This window comes from Molossus molossus, unplaced genomic scaffold (genome assembly GCF_014108415.1).
Source record: "Molossus molossus isolate mMolMol1 unplaced genomic scaffold, mMolMol1.p scaffold_m16_p_9, whole genome shotgun sequence".
In the NCBI taxonomy this organism is placed as follows: domain Eukaryota; kingdom Metazoa; phylum Chordata; class Mammalia; order Chiroptera; family Molossidae; genus Molossus; species Molossus molossus.
Window position 1 is genome coordinate 15,347,940 of NW_023425403.1, and position 26,902 is coordinate 15,374,841.

Consider the following 26,902-nt stretch of genomic DNA (forward strand, 5'->3'; position numbering starts at 1 on the left):
ACTCTTATCTAGATACGAGATAGTCCTGATGTTTGGTAAAAGGGTATAAAAATCCTTACACCACCAGATTGTAAACCTTAAATCTCCATTTTTACCGGGTGTTCTTCGAGACTACCCTCTTCGTTAGAGAACAAAGAGAAGAGCAGTCACTGTCTGGCAGTTTGTCAGAAGACATGAAGAGAACGCGCCAGGAGGTCCTGAAAGCATTCCCTTCTTTTGTTTATACTAGAATATTGTGACCTATAGACATAGTTCTGGTTGATTGCCATGAATGTTATGGGAGAAAGATTCTGGAATGGTCAGTGTATATAAAGATACAATACCTAGATTCCATAGGGATCCTTCAAAAAAAGAAGAAGAAGAAGAAAGAAAGCACAAATGCAGGAGGGATAAAAGGAAATGGGATTGGGAAACGGGCTCTCTGTCTCCAGTCCCATCTTAATGACTTGTTCAAAATGATTTGGTGGAATACACTTTCTGATCTTATCATCCCACCCAAAGATCTGAATGGCAAGAATCTTCAAGACAACCTCCAGAAAAAAATTTCTAAGAGCTTTAAAGATACCTTGGACTAAATTTGCAAAGATATTAAAACTCTAAGTTATGAAAAAACCTAAAATAAAAGATAAAATGTCTTCTTTCAGATGCCATGAGAACCAGGTGGAAGGAATTTGAATTTCTAATTCTACTAGATAAAATATGTGGATTATAACTACTCTTTTACACAATTTATCTTCATGCTAAAGTAAAAATATTTCAAACCAGTATTGGTTAAAATTGATAGAAAAGAAAAAAGTTACTTTATATAACTTCTTTAATATTTTTATTTCATATATTCTCATACTTGAGAATATAAAAAGTGTATTTCAAGGAAACATTCCTTTTTATGATTAAATTAATCTTAAATATTTTATTAGTTTTTGCATAAATATGTACAAAAATTACACTGTAAAAAAATTGCAATAAAAGCTATATAATTTGACTGCATGTATAAATTAGTGAGTTACGTTAGATACACAGATATGGATAATAGAATAAGTTGAAATAAGTGAATTTTACAGTAAATGATTTTTAAAGAAACATGTTCAAATTGGGTGGCCAATGACAGATCCAATAAGTTTATTATATTGATTAAATTTTTAAAAAATCTATAGTTCCCTGGAAGTAAAATAGACATTTAGAGATCAGTATTTTTGAAAAATGCTTTCTATGGATAAATATAGCGTACACTTCTCAATTTGTTTGATCATTTTTTTTTTACTTGGAGAAGTTCATTTTGTTGTAAAAATTTAGAAGATATAAATAATATATAAGTAAAATAAAAACCACCCTTAATCCCACTACCTAGAAACAACCATTATTAATATTTTTGTGTTTTTCTCGTTTTTTCTCTATGTACACATACACAAACTGTAGCTGTAAAATTATTTTACGTATGAGGAAAATTTGTATATGTAAACAGTATAATATTGTGTCAATATTAAAATGCATAAGTACTAAGGTTAACTTACCTCTTTGTTTAAGATTTCGAAACAGTTTTGATGATCCTTTCCAAACTGGTGGTGTTTCGGAGAGCATTTGATTTAATTCCTATGACACAAGGTATCACAACGCTGATTAACAGGTAAATTAATTATAAAATAGATAAAAAATATTTAAATGCCTACATACAGTAATTCTCCATATAGAAGACCTGAGACATGGCTGTATTTATCCTATTCTCCAGCCATAGTTTATTCATCCACAAAACCCAATATTTGCCCATAGTCCAAATAAAATAAATGATAAAGATATACTAATTGATATAGCTCAATTAGAGTTACCAAAAATTTCAAATAAATTTAATAGAGTAACATATAAAACAGTGAGTTTTAATTGTGGAGCCAGTTAGAAAAGGACGGTTTCATGAAAGCCACTGGAAAAGGTGGACTTCCTAATTAAGTCACAGGTGATCCCAGGCTTCACACACTGCTGTAGTCCTATTGGATTTAAGGGGCTTTGAGTAGAAGAAGTAAATGGATGAAGGATTGTATCAGGAAGGAATGAAGAACATTTTTTTTGTTTGTTTGTTTTTGTTTTTTATCCTCACCCGAGGATATTTTTCCATTTTTTGTACAGATAGAGTGGGAGGGAGAGAGAGAGAGAAACATCGACGTGAAGGGACACATCGAGTGGCTGCCACCCGCACGACCAACCAGGGCTGGGGACAAACTGCAACCGAAGTATGTGCCCTTAGCGGGAACCGAATCCGGGTCTCTCCGGAACGCAGGCCGACGCTCTAACCGCTGAGCCAAACTGGCCAGGGCTGAAGAACATTTTTTAAAGTGACTCAAAGAATTATAACATCAGATAAAATGGGAGGACAAATACATTGAGTTATTGTGGAAAGTTTCCTTTTTTTTCTAATTTTCGTCTTAATAAGAAAAAAATGGACATAGTTAGAATGGCCGGTATATATATGTAAAGGAGCTCAGTGTCACTAGTAATTAGGGATATGCAAATTAATCCACATATGATACTATTTCACAACCATGAGATTGTCAGCTTCCAGAAATCTAACAATGCCAATAATCAGCAATCACTTGCTTTTTCTGATTCCTCTTCAATTGTTGATTAGTCCGTTTTTATTTTTTTTCTCAAACCACCAAACCTGGTGGGAGGTGATTATTTTAGAAAATTTAAATATTTAAATTACTTTTTAGATACTAAAACAATTTTGAATTTTTTTGTACATACTGTGGTGAAAATAAGTGAAAATTATAATTTGTTTAAATGTGGAGAAAAATTATTAAATGATTTGATGAGATAACTTAAAATAATTTGAAATTTAAAAATGCCTGCTAAGTAACACACTTAAATAAAACACTAGAAACCACTTCTATTTCCAGATCTGATTGTTGCTACTCAAAGTCTGGTTACCCAATAGCCCAAGCATCATTACCTGGGAGGTTGTTAGAAATACAGACTCTCAGTTCCCATCCCAGACCTACTGAACCAGAATCTGTTTTTAACAAGATGTCCAGGTGACCGTTATGCACATTCAAGTTTAGAAGCACTCTAGACAAACCCTTTTTGATGTAGTTGTACCTAAAAATGTTCTGTGACATTTATAATAAATCAACTTTTTATTACAAAATGGAGTTAGCATGCAAATAAGGAATCCTTGCATGCCAAAGACAGGAGAGGTATTTTTAGGGGATTTACAGATTCCTTGAAGCCCATCTGTGAATCCTGGCTTTCACTGCCTTCACAGTGTCATCACTGCACTGCAGGTCACAGAGGCCACCAGGCAATGGGTAGCAATGTCAGAGAAGTAAAAAATTCAGGTATAAATAATGATGAGAAGCTGAGATATTTACTGTTTAAACAACACTAAACTCAAATATTTTTACTAGAACAAGAGATTAAAAAACATTTTGAATGCATTTTAAACATTTAATTTTTACCATCTCAATTATATAAATACTAACTTATTTTATTTTAACTGTTTCCATGTGTTCAACTTAAACTTAGCCAGCATTTAAGACCAAAAACTCATAGCCTTTCATTGAGTGTCCTCAATGTAGTTGGTAATGGGCTAATACAATATCTCATTTAATTCTCAAAGACAGCCCTGGCCAGTTTGGCTCAGCGGTTAGAGCATCGGCCTGCGGTTAGGAGAGACCGGGGTTCGGTTCCCGCTAAGGGCATGTACCTAGGTTGCAGTTTGTCCCCGGCCCTGGTTGGTCGGGTGGGTGGCAGCCACTCGATGTGTCCCTTTCACGTCGATGTTTTTCTCTCTCTCTCTCTTCCTCTCTCTCCCTCCCACTCTATCTGTGCAAAAAATGGAAAAATGTCCTCGGGTGAGGATAAAAAAAAAAAAAAAAAAGATAATTCTCAAAGACAACCCTCATTTTGTACACTTTACTGAGTCTTAAGAAACATAAGCAACTCATCCAAGCTCACACAACTAGTAAATGACTGGCCAGATCCTAACTGACTCTAGGAAGTTTGTTTTAGTAATAATTTAGTTTCTTCTGATGTAGAACATCCAACTGACACACTCATCTTCCTTGTCTTCTGTTAACTTTAAGGATTTTAATTTTATTAAAATCTATTTCAGGCAGGAAATCTCTCTACTCACTCTCGTATCTACCTTAGTCTCTTATATGTAGTAGTATTGTATAACAAAGAAGTTGATTAGCCTTTGTCCCAGGCCCCTGGGAAGAGAGTCTACATTCTTGGCTCACACCTGCGTTTGGCTCAGGAGATGATCAGGATGGGGGCTGACACCAGGAAGAACCACCACATGATTACAGCCTCTGGGGAGGGGGGAGGAGAGGGACTGAAGACTGAGTTCAGTCACATGGTCAAGGAGCCAATCAATCAGACTTATGCAATGAAAATTCTTGACACCAAGTTCAGGGAAGCTTTCAGGCTGGTGAATACACTGATGTGCCATGAGGGTGACACACCCGATTCTATGGGAAGAGGCAGAGAGGTCCTGTATTTGGGTCCCGCCTATACCTTGCCCTGTATCATCTTTTGGTTGGTCCTTATTTGTGTCCATTTTTAGTCATATAAACTATGCTTTTAAGTGTAGAAAGTTCCTGAGTTTTACGAGTCAGTCTAGCAAATTACTGAACCTGAGGTGAGTTGTGGGAACTGCCTGGATTTGTATCTAGTTGGCCAGAAGTATGGGTGGCCTGGGACCCTTAACTTGTAGCTGGCATCTGAAATAAGACAGTCTTCTTAGGGTGTGGGTCCTTAAATCTGTGGAGTCTGACAATAATTCTGGGTGGTTAGTGTCAGAATTATACTGCAGCATTGCAAATAGGCACCAAATGAGTATCTGTTGGACTGAATTCAGTTACCTAGAATTATACTTGGCTCTTAAAGGATTCATATAATTTTCTTAAATGAGTACAATTTGTCTTATTATACAGTTAATATACATACATAAAAATTAGTAATACAGGACTTTATACGGAATATAAAAACTAATTGTAATCCAGGGGTGAAATTAACCACAATGAAATGTTTTAACACCCTTTTGGTCTAATTCTGTATCAGGCATATTTATACAGTATTTTGTTATTATTGTGGTAATTATTAAATCATTTGCTACATACTGTTTAGTAACTTTATGCATTTAATATATGGGCATATTTTCCTGCCAAATAGTCTTCATTTTCATTTTAATAGCTACATAGCAGTTGTCCACATCAGCAGTTTGAAATGTACCTCTTTATACTCCTAAAATTTATTATGGACCCCAAAAAGATATTATTTATGTGGGTTATAGCCATAAATATTTAATAAATGTGGAAAGAGATACAATTAAGTTTTAAAACACAAAAATACACAAGTACTTATACTATTATCTGTCAGTGATGGTGTCATAACTCATTATGCAGCCTTGTGACAGAACGAAAGGAATAAAACAAATATCTTCTCTGTATTATTATGAAAATAGTTTTGACTTTATGGGTCCCTAAAATGGTCTTTGCACTTTAAGAATCACTGGTCTATATTATTCTGCAACTTGCTGTTTTATTTATGGTTGCTTAGTCTATTCATGTTGCTTAGTCTATTCATATAGCTCTAACGTATTTATTCATTTTAGCTCTGTATTACTTTATTTGTCTTTGATATGCCTACTTCACAATTCTTCTATTCATTTCTTTACTGATTGACATTTATGTTGTTTCTTTTTTGCTATTACAATCAATGCTTCAGTAATATGTACAGGACTCCTGGAATAAGCATGCAAATGTTTCTCTAGTATACATATCTAGAAGTAGAATTTTTAAAAAATATGTTTTTATTGATTTTTTTAGAGAGAGAGGAAGGAGGAGAGAGAGAGAGATACATCGATGTGAGAGAGAAACATTGATTGGATGCCTCCTGCACGCCTCCCACTGGGAGTCGAGCCTGAAACCTGGGTATGCGCCCAGACCAGGTCGGAACCTCTGTCCATGGGACAATGCTCAATCCACTGAGCCACACTGGCCGGGCTAGAAGTAGAATTTTTGATGTTTATTCTCAACTTTATTAGATACTGTCAAATTTCTCTCAAAAGTGAATACACCATAATGCACTCTCACTTGGTTCTTCCTCTTCTTGTCCATGCTAATTACTGGCATTGTTAGATTTCTGGAAGCTGACAATCTCATGGCTATGAAATAGTATCATATGTGGTTTAATTTGCATATCCCTGATTATTAGTGACATTGAGCTCCTTTCTATATATATAGCAGCCATTCTCACTATGTCCATTTTTTTCTTATTAAGATAACTATCTTTTCTATATTGATTTACAGTAGTCCTATATGACTACAAGACACTTAAGCTTTACTGTTAAAAAGTTGCAAGCAGCCCTGGCCAGTTCAGCTCAGCGGTTAGAGTGTTAGCCTGCAGTCCGGAGAGACCCGGGTTCGGATCCCGCTAAGGGCATGTACCTCGGTTGCGGTTTGTCCCCAGCCCTGGTTGGGTCGTGAGGGTGGCAGCCACTCGATGTGTCCCTTTCATGTCGACGTTTCTCTCTCTCTCTCCCTCCCACTCTATCTGAACAAAATATGGAAAAAATGTCCTCGGGTAAGGATAAAAAAAAAAAGTTGCAAGCATATTTTCCCATTTGTCATATATTTTTCAACATTGTTGACATTATCTTTTGATATGCCAAAGTTTTTGATAGTTAACTTAGCAAAATTTGACAATAATTTCCTCTGAGTTTTGCTTTAAGTATCTTGTCTAATAAAACCTCCCAGTCCTCTCATTTTGATTCTAATATATCAGAATGTTTTTGTCAAATATAAGAACTTAATCCACCTGAAATTTGCTTCTGTATATGGTGGTCAGTTTGAGACCTAATTTTATTTGCCCCAATTTAAGAAAGACTATTATTCCAATACCTAAAGGTCAATTCTTTCGCTAATGATTTATAGATCTTTCCATACATGCTTGCACTCTATAGTCTGTTAAGTTGTTTTAATTTGTAAAACTATAACTGCAATAATAACAATACTACTTTAATTATTATAACTCTATTATTAATCTTAACACGAGACAGGCCCAAATTTTTCCCTTTTCTTCCTTTTCAGAACTGTTCTGAAAGTGTGGGATCCTTAACTCTTCCAAATGAATCATTCATAAACATAATATATTTTTCTGTTTACTTATTTTTTTAAAAAAATATAATAACATCCTGTAACTTTAGTGTATTTGTTTATTGTTTCTAATAGTTTTGGTGGAGTCTTTAGGGTTTTCTATATAAGAATCATGTCATCTGCAAAAAGTGATCCTTACTTCTTCATTCACAATTTACATGTCTTTTATTTTTTTCTTTTGCCTGATTGCTCTGGCTAGGACTTCCAGTACTATGGTGAATGTACAAAAATCCACTGCATTCCTATATACTAACATTGACATTTCAGAAAAAGAAATTAAAAAAAAAATCCTTTTGCAATTGCAACAAAAATAATAAAATACCTAGGAATAAACGTAACAAAGGATGTGGAGGACCTATACACTAAAAACTACAAAGCATTATTAAAAGAGGTTGAAAAGAGCCCTGGCCAGTTTGGCTCAGCAGTCAGAATGTTGGCCTGAGGACCAAAGGGTCATAGGTTCAATTCCCAGTCAAGGTTATATACCTGGGTTGCAGGTTCAATCCCCAGCCCCAGTCAGGGTCGTGCAGGAGGCAGCCAATTGATTTGTCGCTCACATCGATGTTTCTCTCTCTCCCTCTCTTCCACTCTATCTAAAAATCAATGCAGAAATATCCTTGGGTGAGAATTAACAACAACAACAACAACAACAACAACAACAAAGAAGTTGAAAAAGATACAATGAAATGAAAAGATACTATGTGTTCATGGATTTTAAGAATCAACCTAGTTAAAATGCCCACATCAGCCAAAGCAATATACAGATTAAACGCAATCCCCATCAAAATCCCAATGACATTTTTAAACAAATAGAACAACAAAATTATCAGATTTGTATGGAATCACTAAAGACCTCACATAGCCAAAACAGTTCTCAGAAAAAAGAATGAAGCCAAAGGTAACTCCCTGACTTCAAATTACACTACAAAGTGATGATAATCAAAACAGCTTCATACTGGCAGAAAAACAAACACACAAACCAATGGAACAGAATTGAGAACCCAGAAATAAAACCATATATACATGGACAAATAATTTTTGACAAAGGAGCCAAAAACATATAATGGAGAAAAGAAAACTCCTTCAATAAATGATGCTGAGAAAATTGGAAAGCCACATGCAAAAGAAAAACTAGACTACAGCGTGTTGCCATATACAACAAATATTAACTCAAAATGGATCAAAGACCTAAATATAAGACCTGAAACAATAAACTACGTAAAAGAAAATATAAGTACTAAATTTATGGACCTTGGTCCCTTGGTCTTAGAGTAGATTTTTATGAATTTGACCACAAAGGCAAGGGAAGTAAAGGCTAAAATAAAAGAATGGAAGTATATAAAACTAAAAATCTTCTGCATGGCAAAAGAAACTGCCAAACAAACAAAAGGGCAACCAGCTAAATGGGAGAAGATATTTGTAAACAGCTCCGACAAGGGGTTAATATCAAAATACATACAACATTATGTGTGTGTGTGTGTGTGTGTGTGTGTGTGGAGAGAGAGAGAGAGAGCGCGCGAGAGCGTGCATATATACATCAAGAGTTTTTACTTACCGGTTTGGAAAGTGACTTCCATGTTTTAACAACTATAATAAACAAACACATAAGAATTAGATAATACTTAATGTCATATATATCCAAATTCAGTAACTATTAACAACCATAACTGATAACACCAAGCTTTTATATCTAAAAGGCAAAGTTTCTCAAGATTTGGATCCAAGCTATTTTATTTATGGTATGTATTTGTTTCATGTACTATAAATTATTTACAATAAATAGTATAAGTGAATAAGAAATACATTTTCCACAATCATTATCTTACTTTGGGGTTTCTGATTTAATAAAGTTAACTTTTCATGTTAAACATCCTATGGCCTTAAAAACAAATAATGGTATTTATAAAATATTCATACTAGAATATAAAATATTAACAGAGAAATTATAATTTTAAGGTGTTATCCATGATCTCCACTGTGTTAGTATCTCTAACTATAATTCAAAGGTCAGGTCTCTCTACGATGAATGGAAAGGATGGGGACAAAGCAAAAAAGAGAAGAAGGAAAGAGCAGGTAATGTAAGATAGAGTCTCATCCTGTTTTCCATTCGTCTCCCCTAAGTATATTACAGTTGAATAAAATATCAGTGATCACTTTGTTTTTCTGATTCTTCTTCACATTCCTGAAGATTTCAAAAACTATAAATCTTATAATATTAGAATAAATGTGAGCCATATAGCTGTTTCCTTTGCTCCTATTTGAAATCTGTGAATATCTAATGACTTCCTAAGAATTGTCTCCAGGTTTATATGGGATTAAGTCCTATCAAATAACTGAATTAGGGACAGGTCAATATTAAGTATTTTAGCTACCTTACAATAATGACTGACAACCAATAAGATATGTTCATGGCAATGTGGTTATTTCTGTATAATTAAGCATAGTTAATGTAAACAATATGTCAAGTTCAAGATTATAAGACAGGCATTTTTTTGCTAAATAACTTTCTCTTAAGATTCAAAGGAACGCCCTGGCCAGTTTGGTTCAGCAGTTAGAACATTGGCCCATGGACCAGAGAGTCCTGGGTTTGGTTCCCGCTAAGGGCACATACCTTGGTTGCAGTTTGTCCCCAGCCCTGGTTGGGGTCATGTGGGTGGCAACCAGTCGATGTGTCCCTTTCACATCGATGTTTCTCTATTTCTCTCTTTTTCCCTCCTGCTCTATCTGAAGATAAATGCAAAAATGTCCTTGGGTGAGGATAAAAATAAAAATAAAAATAAAAGATTTAAAGAAAGTATGCTCTAAAATTTAGCAATTTCTAGGCAGATAGATTTCTTCTCTATGTAGCAACATTCTTTCTTTACCCAAAATGGCTTATACAAACATGTAATCAAATGATTAAAATCATAAGTCTATAAAGTAGAAAGTTAATAGCCATTAACCTTAATTATGATACTATATACATTCACTTTTAGAGATATCCTCCTTTTCACAATGAACAATAATATTTATTATTCTGTTGCTTTTGAAATATACAATAAGAAAAGAGGAAAAATAAATGGCAAAAAAGTACATGCACATTCTCTGATGCAATGTTCAGAAGCTATTTATCAAAAGAGGAAGTTAGACACACTCTTGAGTTTTGTAGGGTTTATGAAATCTCCAGGGTAAATTATTCACAAAAGACATATTCATTCTGCCGGATATGTCACCATGTTCAATACTATTAGCTTTTTCTTATAAAGACTAAAGAGCCATTAAGACTGTTCTTCAAAGGATTTTCTAAACTCCTTTTTTAATGTGAAGTTACTGCATATATAAATATAACTTGGTTGAAGAGGGACTTCAATTCTATTGGATATATTTTATTTCTTAAAGCTATAGGTTGAGATTAATTTCATATTTAATATTTTTATGTATGTCTAAAATTTTTAAGTAATACATCCTTTAAAACTAAAATTAAAATAATATTTGAAACTATATGAGGATATAAATTACTTATTTTAGTTCCAGAAGGCAAATTCACCTTTTAGGTTCCATTTAAGTAGGTATAATAAATTTTCTCAATTTCAAACATAGTTACAATCAACAATCAGATATATAGCTTAATTAGCATTTATTTGTACTATAATCATTAAGGAAATGTTTACACAGGATACCTTTTTTTCCTGCTGATGTCACCATAAAATTATATCAAAGATTTTTTAAAATCATGGTTATGAATTCAAGTGATAATAATGATGATGACAATAGCTACCGACTTTTATTAAGTAATTTAAGTAATTCTTGTGTGTCAGGTACTACACTAAACACAACTGATATATTCAATCCTCAGAAAATCTCATGAGGCTGTTACTATTTTTATTTTTTATAAATGAGGAAACAAAAGATTAAATAACTTAACCAAGTTCTCAAAGACAAATGAATGCTAAGGTTTAAACAAAAGTCTGTCTAATTTCAATATACTTTTTCTACTTTTATATCTGTGAGGCAGATTTTGCTCACATTCTTCATGAAAAACAACATATTGCAACAAATTGAATACAAAAATAAAGATGAGAATCCAACTGTCTTCTATTAAGTCAGATATTATAGAGATTTGCAAAAAATGTATATAATACCAAAAAGTTTGAGAACCACTGCTCTAACACATGGAAAGGTGAAAAACAATTAGCTTATATGTACACTGCAGGAGCCATGACAAATAAGAGAGAGAGAGGCAATTCTTGCCCAGGTCTAATTGCAAAGCCAGTCCTCTGAATTACTGTTTAGGCTGGATATAAGAATTGACTAGGCAGAATATAAATTTTATATTATAAAAAACATCAAGAGCCCTGGCCGGTTTGGCTCAGCGGTTAGAGCATCCGCCTGCAGTCCGGAGAGACCCGGGTTCGGTTCCCGCTAAGGGCTTGTACCTCGGTTGCAGTCTGTCCCCGGCCCTGGTTGGTCGTGCGGGTGGCAGCCACTCGATGTGTCCCTTTCACATCGATGTTTTTCTCTCTCTCTCTCTTCCTCTCTCTCCCTCCCACTCTATCTGTGCAAAAAGTGGAAAAATGTCCTCAGGTGAGGATTAAAAAAAAAACAAAACATCAAGAGTAAGGTGGTATTTAAGTTTAATGTACTGAGAAAGAGGGAATAACTGAAAGTTTCTGAAAAGAGAAGAGATACCAAAAGGAGTTTATAAGAACTACTAATCTGGTAACATTGTGTAGCATAATGTCTTCGGAATACCACATTACTGTAGTTGGTTGTTCTGAAAAAATACCACTCCACACTAGAGATAAAAAAAAAATCTTATAAAATTAAGATATTTAAAAAAATATACTTACGTTTGGGCTCATCTGTTGTAACAGCCAAAATAAAATCATATGGAGTCATGAATAACTGCCCTTCACATTCTACAGAAGCAAACAAACGAAATCTCCTTTCCCGAGATGTAGCATAGGGGTCTAAGTCTTCAAGTTCTGTTCTGCCAATAGCAACCTAAAGTTAAGAAAGCAAATACATTTTAACAATGTGAAATAACATCTCCTTTTAGAATATAAATGCTTTTAATTGTGTTAAAAGTGAATTAACAGAATAACTGAAAATAATGTCTTCTGAAGAACTTAATCATTTTATAAATTAATTATCCACATGAGTACAATGAATTGATACTCCAAAGATCCTCCAATGGATATTATTAAGGGGTTGAAGATTTTAAACTGGAATTTTGAAGGACTTATGATTTATTTCTTCAGTTTCAGTCTCAGAGAACAATAAATTTCTGAGATAGCAGTTTCTTTAGAGCAGCGATTTTCAACATTTTTCATCTCATGGCACACACATATTAATTACCAAAATTCTGCAGCACATCATAAAATACTTTTTTCCAATCTGACAAAAAAAAAAGGTCTAATTTTGATTCCTTCACTCCAGGTAGCTTTTGTTGTATTGGCTGTTGTCATTTTTTTTCTTTGACAATGTAAGGGAAAAGAGGTCAGTGCCCCTGACTAGTTAGGGATTGTGTGTTTTAAAAATTCTTGCAGCACACCGGCTGAAAATCACTGCTCTACAGGTAACAGTAATACTTGCTGAATGCCTACTATGCACTCTCTATAAAGGCATAGTTATTTTATTAGAAGTCTATTCATTGTAGCTTATTAATTTTCTTTAAAAAGTGAAGCCCTGATAGGCTGTTCATGGCTACCATTAAGGAAACCATTCAGTGGTAGTTCTTAGATTAAAGTTGCTATATAGATCACTATAGTATAGTTACTACCAATAATCATTCTAAATTCTACTTAGGGTTAAGATGCACAGAATTTGGATTGTGTGCATGGGAGGAAGAAAGTCTCTTTTGTTTTCCTTAATTTGAAAACATTTCTGTATAGGTAAATAATTTTTCACTGTTATTTATTTTCTCTCTGAACTAACAATAACAAATTAATTTTTAAACAAATGGATTATTTCCTGATTACAAAAGTGACACATAATTATTGTGCATAATTTAGAAGACAGAAGTTTAGAAATTTATAAACAAAATTTTTTTGTTTCCTTTTCTGGCAAAAAAAAAAAAAAGATTATACTATAGTGTTAAGTAATCTGATCTTTATTTATTAATATATCAGGGACATTTTCCCAAGTCACTAAATAGTTCAGTAGATCTTTTTTTTTTAAATCCTCACCAGAGAATATTTTTTTAATTTATCTTCAGATAGAGTGGGAGGGAGGGAAGGAGAGAGAGAGAGAGAGAGAGAGAGAGAGATAGAGAGATCGATTGGTTGACTCCCGCACAACCCTAACCAGGGCCGGGGACCAAACCACAACCAAAGTACATGCCCTTGACTGGAATCAAACCCGTGACTCTTTGGTCCGCTGGCCGATGCTCTAGCTGCTGAGCCAAACCGGCCAGGGCATCAGTACATCATTTTTAATAACTGTACACTACTTCACAGTAAATGTTTATAGCATAACACAATTAATAAATTCCAAATAGTTGAATGTTTAGGTAATTCATGGTATTTTACTGTTATAAAACAATGTTATAATGACCAGCCTTAAAAATATTCAGGAAGGCCCTGGCCGGTTTGGCTCAGCGGTTAGAGTGTCAGCCTGCGGTCCAGAGACACCCGGGTTTGGTTCCAGCTAAGGGCACGTATCTCGGTTGCAGTTTGTCCCCGGCCCTGGTTGGGTTGTACAGGTGGCAGCAACTCGATATGTGCCTTTCATGTCGATGTTTCTCTCCCCCCCCCCCCCCCACATCTGAACAAAAAATGGAAAAATGTCCCTGGGTGAGGATAAAAACAAATATTCAGGAAGAAAATACAAATTGTAATGTTGTCACGTCAGGAAGATAAGATACATGAACGTTCTAGGTTTGCACAGCCTATCTGAAAGATGGTAATCATCTTCCTGGGGCACAGCAGTTGCATTCATAGAAAAAGGTAGGTAGCTCTGGCAGGTTTGGCTCAGCAGGTAGAGCGTTGGCCCACGGAATGAAGGGTTGTGGGTTAAATTCCCAGACAAGGGCACCTACCTGGGAGGCGACCAATCAATGTGTCTCTTTCACATCGATGTTTCTTTCCCCTCCCCTTCCTTTCCTCCCTTCTACTCTATCTAAAAAATCAATCAATGGAAAAATATCCTCAGGTGAGGATAAAAAAAGGTAGGTAATTTGACAATACTTTCTGAATGCTAGAGTAAAGTACTGGAATTTTATCTGACAGGAAACAAATGGCTCTAGGGAGCAATGACACAAAGAAGAGTGCTTTGGAGAGAGAAAGCAACCTGGTACCAGAGGCAAGTGGCTGGGCAGTGAATAACAGTGCTCAAGTCACCCACAGGCCTTAGGAGATTGTTTCTGCTCTGCCATGGGTGAGAAGTGAGACAATGAACAACTCAGTGTCAAGAATGGGCAATAATCTCCCTGAACACTCCTCAAGGATCAGTCTAGGGTGTCAAGTCCCCTCTTAACATATATCCCAGGGGTTTCTTCTTCTCAGGGCAGGGAACCCAATCTTGTCTGTGACCACAAACAACGTTCCTGCTTTTTCTTGCTAGGCCATTTCCTTAGGCCTAGGTGGCCCCAATCAACTCCTCTCCAGTGAATTTCCTGGAGGACCTCTCACCCTGAAGCTGCTTTTGCACCACAATCTGAAGCCATGCCTCAGTCTAACATCCCAAACCACAGTTCTTGCCTATGATGTCTATGTTTGCTATGACCTAATGTGGACTGATCTCTGACTTCTATTACCTGGTGCTGCATTACTACCCATGAGGTGCCTGTGTTTTCTCATCAAACTTGCCTTCCTGAGGCACAGTCTATCTTCTGTCCCAGCATGCCAAACCTGCTGACTACCGCAGCTGGGAATTTGATCTCCCTTCTGGGAGCTAACACAGGCAACTCCTCCTCCTTCACTTCTACTAACAATCAATTAGCAAGCCTTGTTCTCCCTCTAATTTCTCATATTCACCCACTACTTTTTTTCAAGCACTCGCTACTTCCTTAAAATTTTGCAGTAATGGCCTAACTGATTTTTGCCTCTGGTCCACCCTTTATTGAGAGAAAGTAAGAGGAAATGGGCTGAATTGTAGAATAATATTGTATTTGATAACCACCAGAGAATGGGTATCAGAAGAAATCTACCTTTATCAGTTGAAATCTATAAAGGTTTTCATTATAACTCTACTGTATAAATTCTACCCACTATGACCTCAGCAAAAGTAACCATCTTTTTTTTTTAATCCTCACCTGAGTATATTCCTCTATTTTTGTTCATATAGAGGGAAGAGAGAGAGAGAGAGAGTGAGAGAGAGAGACATCAACGTGAAAGGGACACACTGAGTGGCTGCCTCCCGCATGACCCAACCAGGGCTGGGGACGAATTGACCGGAATCAAAACCGCTAAGCCAAAACGGCCAGGGCATAACCATCATTTCTGATAACAGCATTAGGTGGTGCCCACAGGCCAAGTTAGCACCACCTTAAAGGAAGGTCTGGGGAGGAATTTGGAAATGGTTGGTTTCCCAGATAAGAGGAAAGAATATGACTTATGTATAAAGAGATAACCAGAGCCTGGTGCTTAAAAGGGCTTTCTGCTCCTGCAGACTTGTTGCTTCCTCCACGGCTCCTGCTCAGTTTAGTGTAATATATCACATAGTGTAATAACACACATTGGCACTGCTGAAATGAAACAAGGGCTGGTAAACCGTGAAAATCAATTTTCCCATGATATCCCATTAAACCAGTTTGATCCTAGAACAGTCTAGTTATCGTCTAGTAGGAGAATTCACCTTATCTGGCTGGAGAATGGTATGGGATGGAGAGCTTAACAGAAAATCAATACTTGGGTAGGTTTTTATATTCTCTATTCTCTTTCACTGACTTTTTGTCTCTCCCTACTCAAATGTCATACTGTTTTTATTATAGTTTTTGGTCATATTTTTTACATTAATAAAACACGACGTCATCTTAAAATATGGTGATTGACATGCAATTTTCTCTTCAAAGTAAACTTCAAAATCAATGAGTCAAATTTTTTAAATCTTTGATACTTTGTGTGGGATGACATTGAATTTTGGTATAATTTAGGGAGACTTGATTTTTTCCCAACTGGGAACATGAATATCTATTTATTCATGTCTTTTAATAAAGTTTTGCAGTTTTTTCATGTAAGTTTTAAATTTTTTGGTAGATTTACTCTTGGACATTGTAGTTTCTGTGTAATTAATTGCATAATTCTGTGTAATTTTTAGGAATGAAACCTTTTATTCCTATTACATTTCAATTGGTTATTTCTTATGAATGAGGAACTATTGACTTTAGTATATTTACTTTGTATCCAACTAACCTTTCTAAATTCCTTCATTAATTTTAATAACTTTTTTCTTGGATTTTCTAAGTAGAGAATCATAAATTTTTTCAGTGACAGATGTAGAGCTTATCCTTTTTAATATTTATATCTTGTTTTCACTGCCTTGACCACTAAAGCTCTAGGTTTCTAAAAATGATCTAATAGTATCGGTAACATTAAGCATTCTTGTCTTGTTCCATGTTTTGAAGAGAATGCTTCTAATGAAATGCCATTAAATGTAATGTTTGTTATTGGTTTTGATAACTATCTTCTGCCTTAAATCAGGAATGAGTGTTTACCTAGTCTCCTTTGTCCACTGAAAATACATGAGTTTAGAGTTAGAACTGTCCTTAGAGATCATTTGGTCCTCTTTTTTCTCTACCCTTTTACTAGAATAGAAACACTAGAGTCCCCAGACAAAAATTAAAATGTGTTGGGCAAGTAGAAGCTTAAACAGAAATCCTCAAAGAAAAGCTCAAAAGTTACTGGACAAAACTCTATTATTTACATTATCTTTGACCTATTTTTTCCTTTCCAAGATGAATTCAACTAAGGAACTAATATGAATTTATTCACCCATTCAACAGATATTTGGTTTGTGCCTACTATGTACAAATGAATCAACTATAAAATAATTAGTAGATTGGAAGATTACTTTTGTTGTTGTTGTTAATCCTCACCTGAGGATATTTTTCCATTCATTTTTTAGATAGAGTGGACAGGAGGGAGAGAGGTAGGGAGAGGCAGAGAGAAAGAGAAAGAAACATCAACGTGAGAGAAACACATCCATTGGTTTTCTCCCTTATGACCCCAACCAGGGCCAGGGATGAACCCTGCAACCCAGGTACATGCCCTTGACTGGGAATCAAACCTGCAACCCTTCAGTCTACAGGCCAACTCTCTAACTGCTGAGCCAACTGGCCAAGGTGGAAAATTACTTTATGATTCTAAGCGAAATAAACCAGTCAGAGAAAGACAAATATCACATGATCTCACTTCTATGTGGAATCTAATGAACAAAATAAACTGAAGAATAAGATAGAACCAGAGGCATGGAAATGTAGAACAGTCTGACAAATGTCAGAGGGAAGGGGTTAGGGCGAGGGCGGGAAGAGAGGAACCAAAGAATTTACATGCATATATGCATTGCCCAAGGACACAAACAATAGAGTGGTGGAGGCCTGGGGCAAGGTAGGAACTGGGTGTAGGGAGGCAATGAATGAAAAAAAAAAAATGGAGACATCTGTAATATTCTCTACAATAAAGATTTAAAAAAGAAAGCAAGCAATATTAGCGAGAAAACCTTTAAGTTTGTAACAGCTACAAAGAGAAATAGCCTGTCTAGGAAGCTGGAAGGTAGGAGAAACAGAGGGAGCTGAAGACTGGCGTAGCTGCTAAAGAAATAATCTCTAAAAAGTAAACATGACACAGAGTTTCCATGTCCCATCTTTTCTGCAGATGCCTTTAAAAATTACCTATTATAAGGTGAAATCCTTTCTCTGTATGTCCTCCTGCTGTTCCTTGCTTTTTTTATTTGTTTGTATTGTTTTTCTTATTATTAGCAGACCCACCAAGGAAGACCAAAACATAATTTTTGTCTGGCAATGAGACCAGACAAAACCATGGAGTATAGCTTATTAATTATCAATGTTAAAATTTTGCTCTAATTAAAAATTCTTAAGAGAATGCATAATGAGTATTATCTGTACCTTGAATTCATTGTTTTCCGTTTTTTATATGAACCGGTGTCTTTACTGAGAGAACTCTGGTTCTGAAACCGTGTCCTTGACTTCCTCTTCCTATAAGCATCTGAAGTTGAAGCTACTGAAGGTTTTGGGTTTTTGCTTCACACTCATCCCTAGAATCAATCCTGTCCCAAACTGGAGATAACCAAAGACTTTCAGGCCAAAGATCTGGGTGATGCTATCTGCCCCTTTCCAGGACCAGGAACTGAGTTCCTGCTTTCATTCCTCCCATCAGAACCCATCCATTATTTCCTAATTTCGGTACCTGGGTTCCCACCTGTCAGCCTGTGCTTGAGACCTTTTCCTATACCCAGTAGTTCCCCTGAAACTGCACTGCATGCTTGCCTTTCCACTCCAGTACTTGGTGTTAGAGTGCTATTTACCAGGTCTCCTTAAAGCTTCTTTCTAGACTCTCTGCTACAGAGCTCTGCTAGTTATCAACACGTTCCGTGGTGTGTACTGCTGATCCTAACCAAAGTCTAGACCTAACATGTTGATAAAAACAAGAATGAGTTTAATTTTACTCTGTACCTAGATTGAGCTCTGGGAACCATAACGGTGTCTGAGCTTTGGTCAGCTCCAGCAATATTTTAGATCGACTTCAGTTTTCTGATTAGCTTTCCAATTTCTCTAGAGGTGAGCCCTGATACCTTTGCAGCTATTTGCCAAGAGGAATCTTTTCTCCATATCAAATGACCTATGTGATTCTTCTACAGACTCTCAGGAAGGCTACCTGCCAGAAAAATTCTGAGGCCATGCCCTCTCGACTGTATAAAATACTGTTCCAAATCAATCCTCATCACATCCCTCGTAATTATGTATCTTAGACTTCGACAACACACCTTCCCTGAGAGTCAACACTGTACCTTGGATAAATCCTAGTTATCTCCTTCTTTTATCCCTATTACATCTGTCTCTCCTTTCCCCCATTTTCAAACTGGGTTGCACTTCCTGTTTATCTATAGGTGGATGGTCAGTTGAAGTCTCATACCAGGAGAATACAGGAGATCAGTGCAGCTGACAAAGTTAATTCACCATCATAAAAAAACAATCATTTTCCTCCATCATTAGATGAATGGATAAAGAAGATGTGATATATATACCTACGTGTGTGTGTGTATGTGTGTGTGTAATGTTATTAAGCAATAAAAAAAAGAATGAATCCTGCCATTTGTGACCATATGGATCAACCTAGAAGGGATTATGCTAAGTGAAATAAGTCAAAGACAAATACTGCATAATTTCACTTATATGTACAATCTAAAAAACAAACAAGTAAAACAAAACAAAAACAGACTCACAGAAACAGAGAACGAATTGATGGCTGCCCAAGGGAAGATGGGTGAGGAGATGGATGAAAAAGTTGAAGGAGATCATAGTCAATAATATTGTGATAACTTTGCATGGTGACAGACAGCTACTAAACTTAGTGTGGTGATCACATCGTAAGGTATATAATAATTTTGAATCATTAGGCGGTTCAATTGAAATTAATATTGTATGCTGACTACTTGAATAAAAATCTTTTTTGAATAAAAAATATTTTTGAACAAAAAATTTTTAAAAACAAATGAAAACTATTTCCCTTCTCAATACTCAAGGCCTTCACCAGTTAATCCTTCCTCTATCTACTATATTAGAGAGGGTAGGCTAAATCCCTCAAATGTAATGGCTCAAACACAACAGGAGTGTTCATTTCTCTTTCATTATAGGCCAGAGAGGACATGCTAGGTCTGGGGTGGAGAGGGGGATGGGGGCTCTGTTTCCCACAGTCATTCAGAGACCCAGGCTGATGATGACTGCCACTGTCAACCAAGGTGGGGTGGGGGCGGCAAGGAAGAAGTTCATGTGAGGAGCTTTTATAGGCCAGGCCCAGATATGGTGTAAATCACTTTTGCTCACATTCAATGACCATACTTAAGTGCAAAGGATAATGAAAAATAAAGAACTGGGCATCCATAGTGCTAATTATTATGGGGTAGGAGAAGAGATTATGGTCAACAGTTTGCTGTTTCTGTCACATCAACTTTTGGTGACAACATCAAGGACTCATGGAATATAAAGGACTACGGAGAAAAACATTAGAATTATATATAGTATGTTTAACAAAGACTTGGAGAGATACACTTCCAAAACAAACCACATCTATAGCCTCTTGGGAGGTAAGACATCTAAATGACCTTCATTAATTTCTTAGGAAATAGTAAACTACTCTGATTCACCTTAGATTGACACTTCCACACATTTTAGCCTCTGAATATTGTATTTCTTTCAAAAGTCGTGAACACAGCAACTATTTGCTTGAAATTCAATGTTTGCACTTGCACTCTCCCACCTTTGTTTTTCCAAATTCAGCAAAATGCTCCTATAACTCTGACCTTTTCACAAAACAAAATCAGTGAGATTAAGAAAACACTGGTTCTGGTCCTCCATTCTTGAATATTGAGAAATGTTGAATGTAAACAGATGTTTTGTACTCCACTTCACAGACCTAACCACAGTATCTGTGGGAGGCTGGACAGTAATTACTGTCCAACAGTTTAATTTACAAAAACTGACTTGAACTATCTACAGGTAAAAAGATAGATAGTTTTGATCTATGATTTAAAATTTTGATCTATGATTATGAAACTGAGTTATTCCTAAACTAAATTTGGTGACGGACTGCTACAAACTATCCAAATAAAATAACTGAAAACTCTAACAATTTAAGTAACAAATAATATATAAAATTACCTGAAAATTCATATATATGTAAACTTAAGTTTTAAATTCTAACAAGTTCATTTCTTTCATTAATATAGTAAAATTCACTCTGAAAATAAAGTATCATCAAAATAGTGAAACTGTAGATTGTGTGAATTTGACAATTACCTCATTGAATGTAATATAATTATGATTTCTTGGTTTCATGTGGGCATATTCTAACTAGATATGTTATCATTTTTAGAGTGTTATTTTTCACAGAATAGGAAAATACAGACATCCTAAGTTTAAAGTACTACTGCAATATTTTTAGATGCGGCAAATTTCATTGAGGAAATGGAATTTTCATATCAAAAAGATATTGTAAAACTACTATTGTAAATTACCCAAGCATGGGTCTCAGAGTTGACACATAAATTATCTTCATTGTTTTAAAAATTTTTTTTTTCCTTTATTGATCTTAGAGAGAGAAAAGGAGAGAGAGAGAGAGAGAGAGAGAGAAACATTGATGAGAGAGAACATCAACTGGCGGCCTCCTGCATGCCCCCCTCTAGGGATCAGGCCCACAACCTGGGCATGTGCCCTGACCGGGAATCTAACCAGCGACCTCTTGGTGCATGGGTCGATGCTCAGCCACTGAGCCACACTGGCCGGGCTAAATTATCTTTATTGTAAGTGCAAGGCCACACAACAGAAAAATGAAATCACAGAAATCTAAGGTAGAAGAGATTTTAAATTTGCCTTTTCATTTTAGTCCTGGGAAATTATTTTATGGTACTTACTTAACATTCTTCTCAAGTTTGCTAAACAAATGTGTAGGGAATCTTCTTTCTAGCTCTAGTAAGCTCTTATCTTTTTTGTTTTACTGAGACATTTTAATTCTTTTCATGAAGTACATTTTAATTCTTTTGCTGCTGCTGTTGTTTTTGTTTTGTTTTGTTTTTAGGCAAATTGGCAATATATATATTGTTGAAAATATTACAGATGTCCCCTTTTTTTCCCCTATTGATCCCCTCCTTCCAGCACACACTCCCCTCCTACCTTCCCCAGCCTATTGTAATGTCCCTGGTTGTGCATATACGCATATAAATTCTTTGGTTTATCTCTTCCCTCCCCTCCCACACCTCCCACCCCTCTGAATTTTGTCAGTTACATTCTAATTCTTTATTCTGTTTCCCTAATTATAAAAATGGAGAATTTCACGGAACTAAGAATTTCAAACACACCTGTAAAATAATATACACAAATTATTCATAAAAATAAGTAATGATCATTTTCAGGTACTTTGTGGATCCTCTAAGTTATGCTGACATAAGATCAGTGGCTTGAGAGTGGTAGAAATGATAAAAGTTGCATTTAAAAAATTCTCATCGTTCCTAAAGAAAGAAAACTTTGTGTCAATGCAGTTATATTCTTTGGAATTTCCAAACTCAGACCTTTGTAACTTGTACTTAGATGTTACTTCTTAAGGTAGTGAAACTAGGGCCTCCAGGCAACAGAGTGCATCATTATCCCTCCCAAGAATAACAGAAAGCAAAGGTTCACTGCCAAGGCACAGTGTCATGTTACTCCAGGTCAGCAATTTGAAAATTTACTCTGTGGTTAAGGTCTGGTTTTCCCAGGGAGGCAAGATTAAATGCCAGATAAAGGATTCACTACTTGACAATTAGAGAAACTGATGCCTACAAGCTGATAATACCCAAAAGAGGTAACTTGAAACAATTATATCAATTATCTAAACACTGTATATGCGTTACCTCTTAGCAGCCAAGAAACAGAGACATGAAAATGAAGAATGGAAGGAAAAATAAAAACCATTTGTATTAACCAACACTTTAGAATACTAATCCTTATTACTTGCTTTTAAAAACATTTGTTTTATATTAAATTAAATCAATACTAATCTTTAAAAATAAAGAAAAATTAGAACGTTTACTTGATTATATGCAGGAATTTTAAAATTTTTAGGCCCTAACTGATATTGGCAACTGTACCAACATTTTATAAAACATTTAGAAAGCACATATCTTTTAAATCTGGATTTTTATTTTATATTTTCTGTGCAAAAAATCTTATAAAATGTTCAAGACTTTTCACATCTATTTTTGCTCTAGCTAAAAGATGTTCATGGGAGTATTACACTTGATTTCTTAACTGGCTTCAGGCTTATTTAAAAGCTTCTAAGAAGATAAAAGGAGTAACATTTTCTTTGCTTGTTGGGTGGTCGAAAGGTTAAACATCAAATTCCCAGTGTGGGAAAATCCCAAAGTACTCTAGGTGAAATGTTTTGATGCTTAGTAAATGTATCTATGTGGAAATACACACAGCTGAAAACCAGCCAACTGTATTTTCCTGGCTGAGATCAAATGGAAAAAGAAAGTTGTAAAATGGGGGTGGGGGGGAGAGTGACCATTTATGATTTTAAAGCATCCTTACATAATAGGGTTCTTCACACCATTTCTCTCTTGCTCTTTACAAAGCTACTGGAGAGAGCTGCCTACATTTCCTGTCTCTGATTTCCTCTACTTCAGCAGGTTCTCCCCTCTACCACTCCACTCAGACTGCTTGTCAAGGTCATCGAGGACCTCCTTGTTTCTAAATCCAAAGGTCAATTCTCAGTTTTCATCGTACAGCATCTGACACTGTTGATAACTGTCTTTTCCTTGAAACCATTTTTCTTGGTTTCCAAGGCCACACTTTTCTGATTTTCGTCCTACTTCTTCGGCAATTCCTTCTTGATACTTCTGCTGGTATTTCTCATCTACACACTGCCCTATGGCCACTCCACTCACTCACAGTGTCCTATGAACCCCCTCTCTTATTTTAATCTATAATTATTTTGCTGATCTAATCTAGGTTTTACATATTATAAATTTACTATAAAATCCAAAACAGAGGTCATTTGTTTGAGACAGGGCAAGTCCCTGGGGTATGCTGCAGGTACAGAGGAATATAACACTTTGGAATAGCTTTTGTGGGTTTAGAAATGAGGGTATCAGGGACATGTAAAAGGACTGTTAAACACATGTCCTTGTGAAGACGGTTCTGTTTCCCAAGGGTATATATCTAGATAAATTTCGGAGTTACCAGGCATGTGAATCTTCAATTTGACACATGATGTCAATCCATTTTCCAAAGATTTGTATCCCTACCATATCATTGCCAACATTATTGTATTTTTAATTTTACCAATGTAATTAGTAAGAAATGGTGCTTTACTCTGGTTATCATAGTATTTCCCTATAATTAATGATGTTGAACATCTTTTCATGTGCTTATTGACCTTTTGAATATATTTCTCTTGAACTGCCCATTTAGACCCTTTGTCCATTTTCCTGTTATATTCTCTTTTTTCTTATTGATTTGTAGATCATCGTGATATATTCTGGATACTTATTCCTTAGAAGTGCTATGTAATGTAAGTATCTTCTTCCATTCCAAGACTTCTCTGTATTTTATTACATATTTTTATTTTAAGGAAGTGAAATGTAGCAGTATTATCATATTAGATTGTGCTTTTGTCTTGCTTTAAAAATCCTTCCCCGCTTAGATTCAAAGTTTTATTTTCAGCTCTACAGTTTTGTATATTATTGTTGTTCAACATTTGAGAACCACCTTGGTTTAACCACTTTCAAAATAATAATAGTAATAATAATATTGTTGTAATATGCAGTCACTGTTTAAAAATTACTCCATTTTTACCAATTTCTTCATTGGTCATTACTTCTTGAATTTCACTCCTTTTTTTTTTTTTAAATCCCCACCCAGGGGTATTTTTCCATTTATTTCAGATAGAGTGAAAGGGGGGGGGGGGACATCAATGTGAGAGAGACACATCAATTAGATGCCTCCTGCATGACCCCAACCAGGGATGGGGACCAAACTACAACCAAGGTACATGCCTTGACCGGACTTGAACTTGTGACTCTTTGGTCTGCAGGCCAATGCTCTAAGTATTGAGCCAAACTGGCAGGGCAAATTTCACCCTTCTTTTTATGTTCATTTCTTCTTGATATTCACTCTTTAATAGTTTCAGATTTTATTTTTTGTTAATCTTCACCAGAAAATATTTTCCCGTTGATTTTTTTAGATAGAGTGGAAGAGAGAGAGGTAGGGACGGGGAAGGAGGGAGAAAGAGAGAGAGAAAAAAACATTGGTGTGAGAGACACATTGATTGGTTGCCTCCTGCACGACCCTGACTGGGGCCAGCAATCAAATCTGCAACCCAGGTACATGCCCTGACCAGGAATCAAACCCATGACCCTTTAGTCCTTGGGCTGGCACTCTAACTGCTAAGCCAAACCAGCCAGAATTCTTTAATAGTTCTTTTAATGCTGATCTGAGACTGGTAAACTCTCTCAGTCTTATGAAAATACATTTATTTTGTTCTCATTCCTAAATGATAATTTACCTAGGAATGGAAATCTATGTTGGCAGCTATTTTTTTCTCAACATTTTGAAAAAAGTTTACTATCTTCTGGCTTCTATCCATTGCCACAGATTTGTCTTCCATCAGGCCAAGAGCTATCCCTTTATGGAAATCTGCCCTCTCTTTATCTTTGATTTAACAGTTTCACTATAATCTGAAGAAATATAAATTTATTTTTATTTATCCTGTTGATGACTGTTTATACTTCCCAATGTCTCTGTTCCTTTTGAGAACTCTTCAGCCATTATCTCTTAGAATACTGGCTCTCTCAATTCTCTCTATTCTCCTAGTCTGTAACCCCTAATAGATACATTTTAGACCATCTGAATCTATGTTCCATGTCCTGTACACTCTCCTTAATATTTGCCATTTCTTATATTACATTCTCTGTAGTTTCCTCAAAATTATCTTCCAGATTACTAATTGCCTCTTTAGTTACATCTTATATCATACCTAAACTTTCCAACTTCCAGTTACCATATTTTACATTTCTAGAAGTTCTATTTGATTCTTTATTATAATCTACCTATTCTTTTTCATTATATATTTAATCTTTGTTAATACACCTACTGACTTTTCCATAGGATTTTATATTTTATACTTTGGGATTATGAACTTGTCCTTCGGTAGGTCTTATTTGTAGAATTTTAATATAGCCAGTGTTCAAGGAAACTCCTTCTAAAGAAGTTTTGTATTTCATTCTGCCAGCAACATCAGCGTTTCTCTGCTTGGGTAACACAAATTCTAACTCTGAATCCATATGCGGTAGTGTGGGATCATGTTTATACATTCTCAGGAGAGTCCTTTTTTCTACTTAGAGCCCAGGCAGATGTCTTCAGATTTCCTTGCCATCAACTTTTACTGGGTGGATGATTATTTTCTAGCTCATTCTTTTGATGAGGGCTCTGGCTTTAGGAAGGCAGGGTCTCAGTTCCAACTTCCCAAGGTCTTGTCTTGTGTTCCCACATAGGCATTAAAATCCAAGTCCCTAGAATTCCATGAATAATGACCCATCACCCCCTCAAGTAAGCTATAGCTCACAGTGTTCCTAGTATTAGTTTCTCCTTTATTTCTGCTCCTGACACTTTCCCATAATTTATTTTAAGTTCAGTAGTGTATTTAAGAGGATGTTTAAAATGTTTTTATGACAGGTTATGCCATATACTGTATTGCTCGAACCAGAAAGCTACACCATTTATTTTTATCAAATGGGCATTCCATAATTTATTTATGAGCATTTCCATTTCATTTAAAAGCAATTTTCTCAATACAATATACTATAAACCTAACAAAGACTAACAGATAACCTATTACCTGTTCTCCAGTTCTTTCTTAGAAGGAGAACTCTGACTTTTAGCTAGTCACAACAGCACAAAGAATACAGGTTACATTTCTCAGGCTTTGTAGCAGTTAGATTGGGACAACTGACTAAATTTTAGCCAGTGAAATGTGAATTAAAGTGTTTTTTTTTTTTTGTTTGAGACTTCCTGGAAGGCCAATTAAAAGGTGCCGACTTAGCTATATAGGGAACAGGAAAGA

At 35.6% G+C, this 26,902-nt stretch overlaps 1 protein-coding gene across 4 annotated transcripts in view; it reads right to left on the bottom strand.

The window, feature by feature from the left end:
* MICU3 (mitochondrial calcium uptake family member 3) overlaps positions 1-26,902 on the bottom strand; it is a 102,974-nt gene that overhangs the window by 63,905 nt on the left and 12,167 nt on the right. For all 4 annotated transcript variants that reach the window (XR_004958029.1, XR_004958030.1, XM_036249674.1 and 1 more), the window contains exons 2-4: positions 11,978-12,131; positions 8,704-8,735; positions 1,512-1,590 (exon numbers count right to left, since the gene is read on the bottom strand). Coding sequence is in view for 2 of the 4 variants with exons in the window: in XM_036249674.1 (XP_036105567.1) it covers positions 1,512-1,590; positions 8,704-8,735; positions 11,978-12,131 (265 nt within the window). In the remaining 2 variants the exon portion in view is untranslated. The remainder of the gene's footprint in view (positions 1-1,511; positions 1,591-8,703; positions 8,736-11,977; positions 12,132-26,902) is intronic.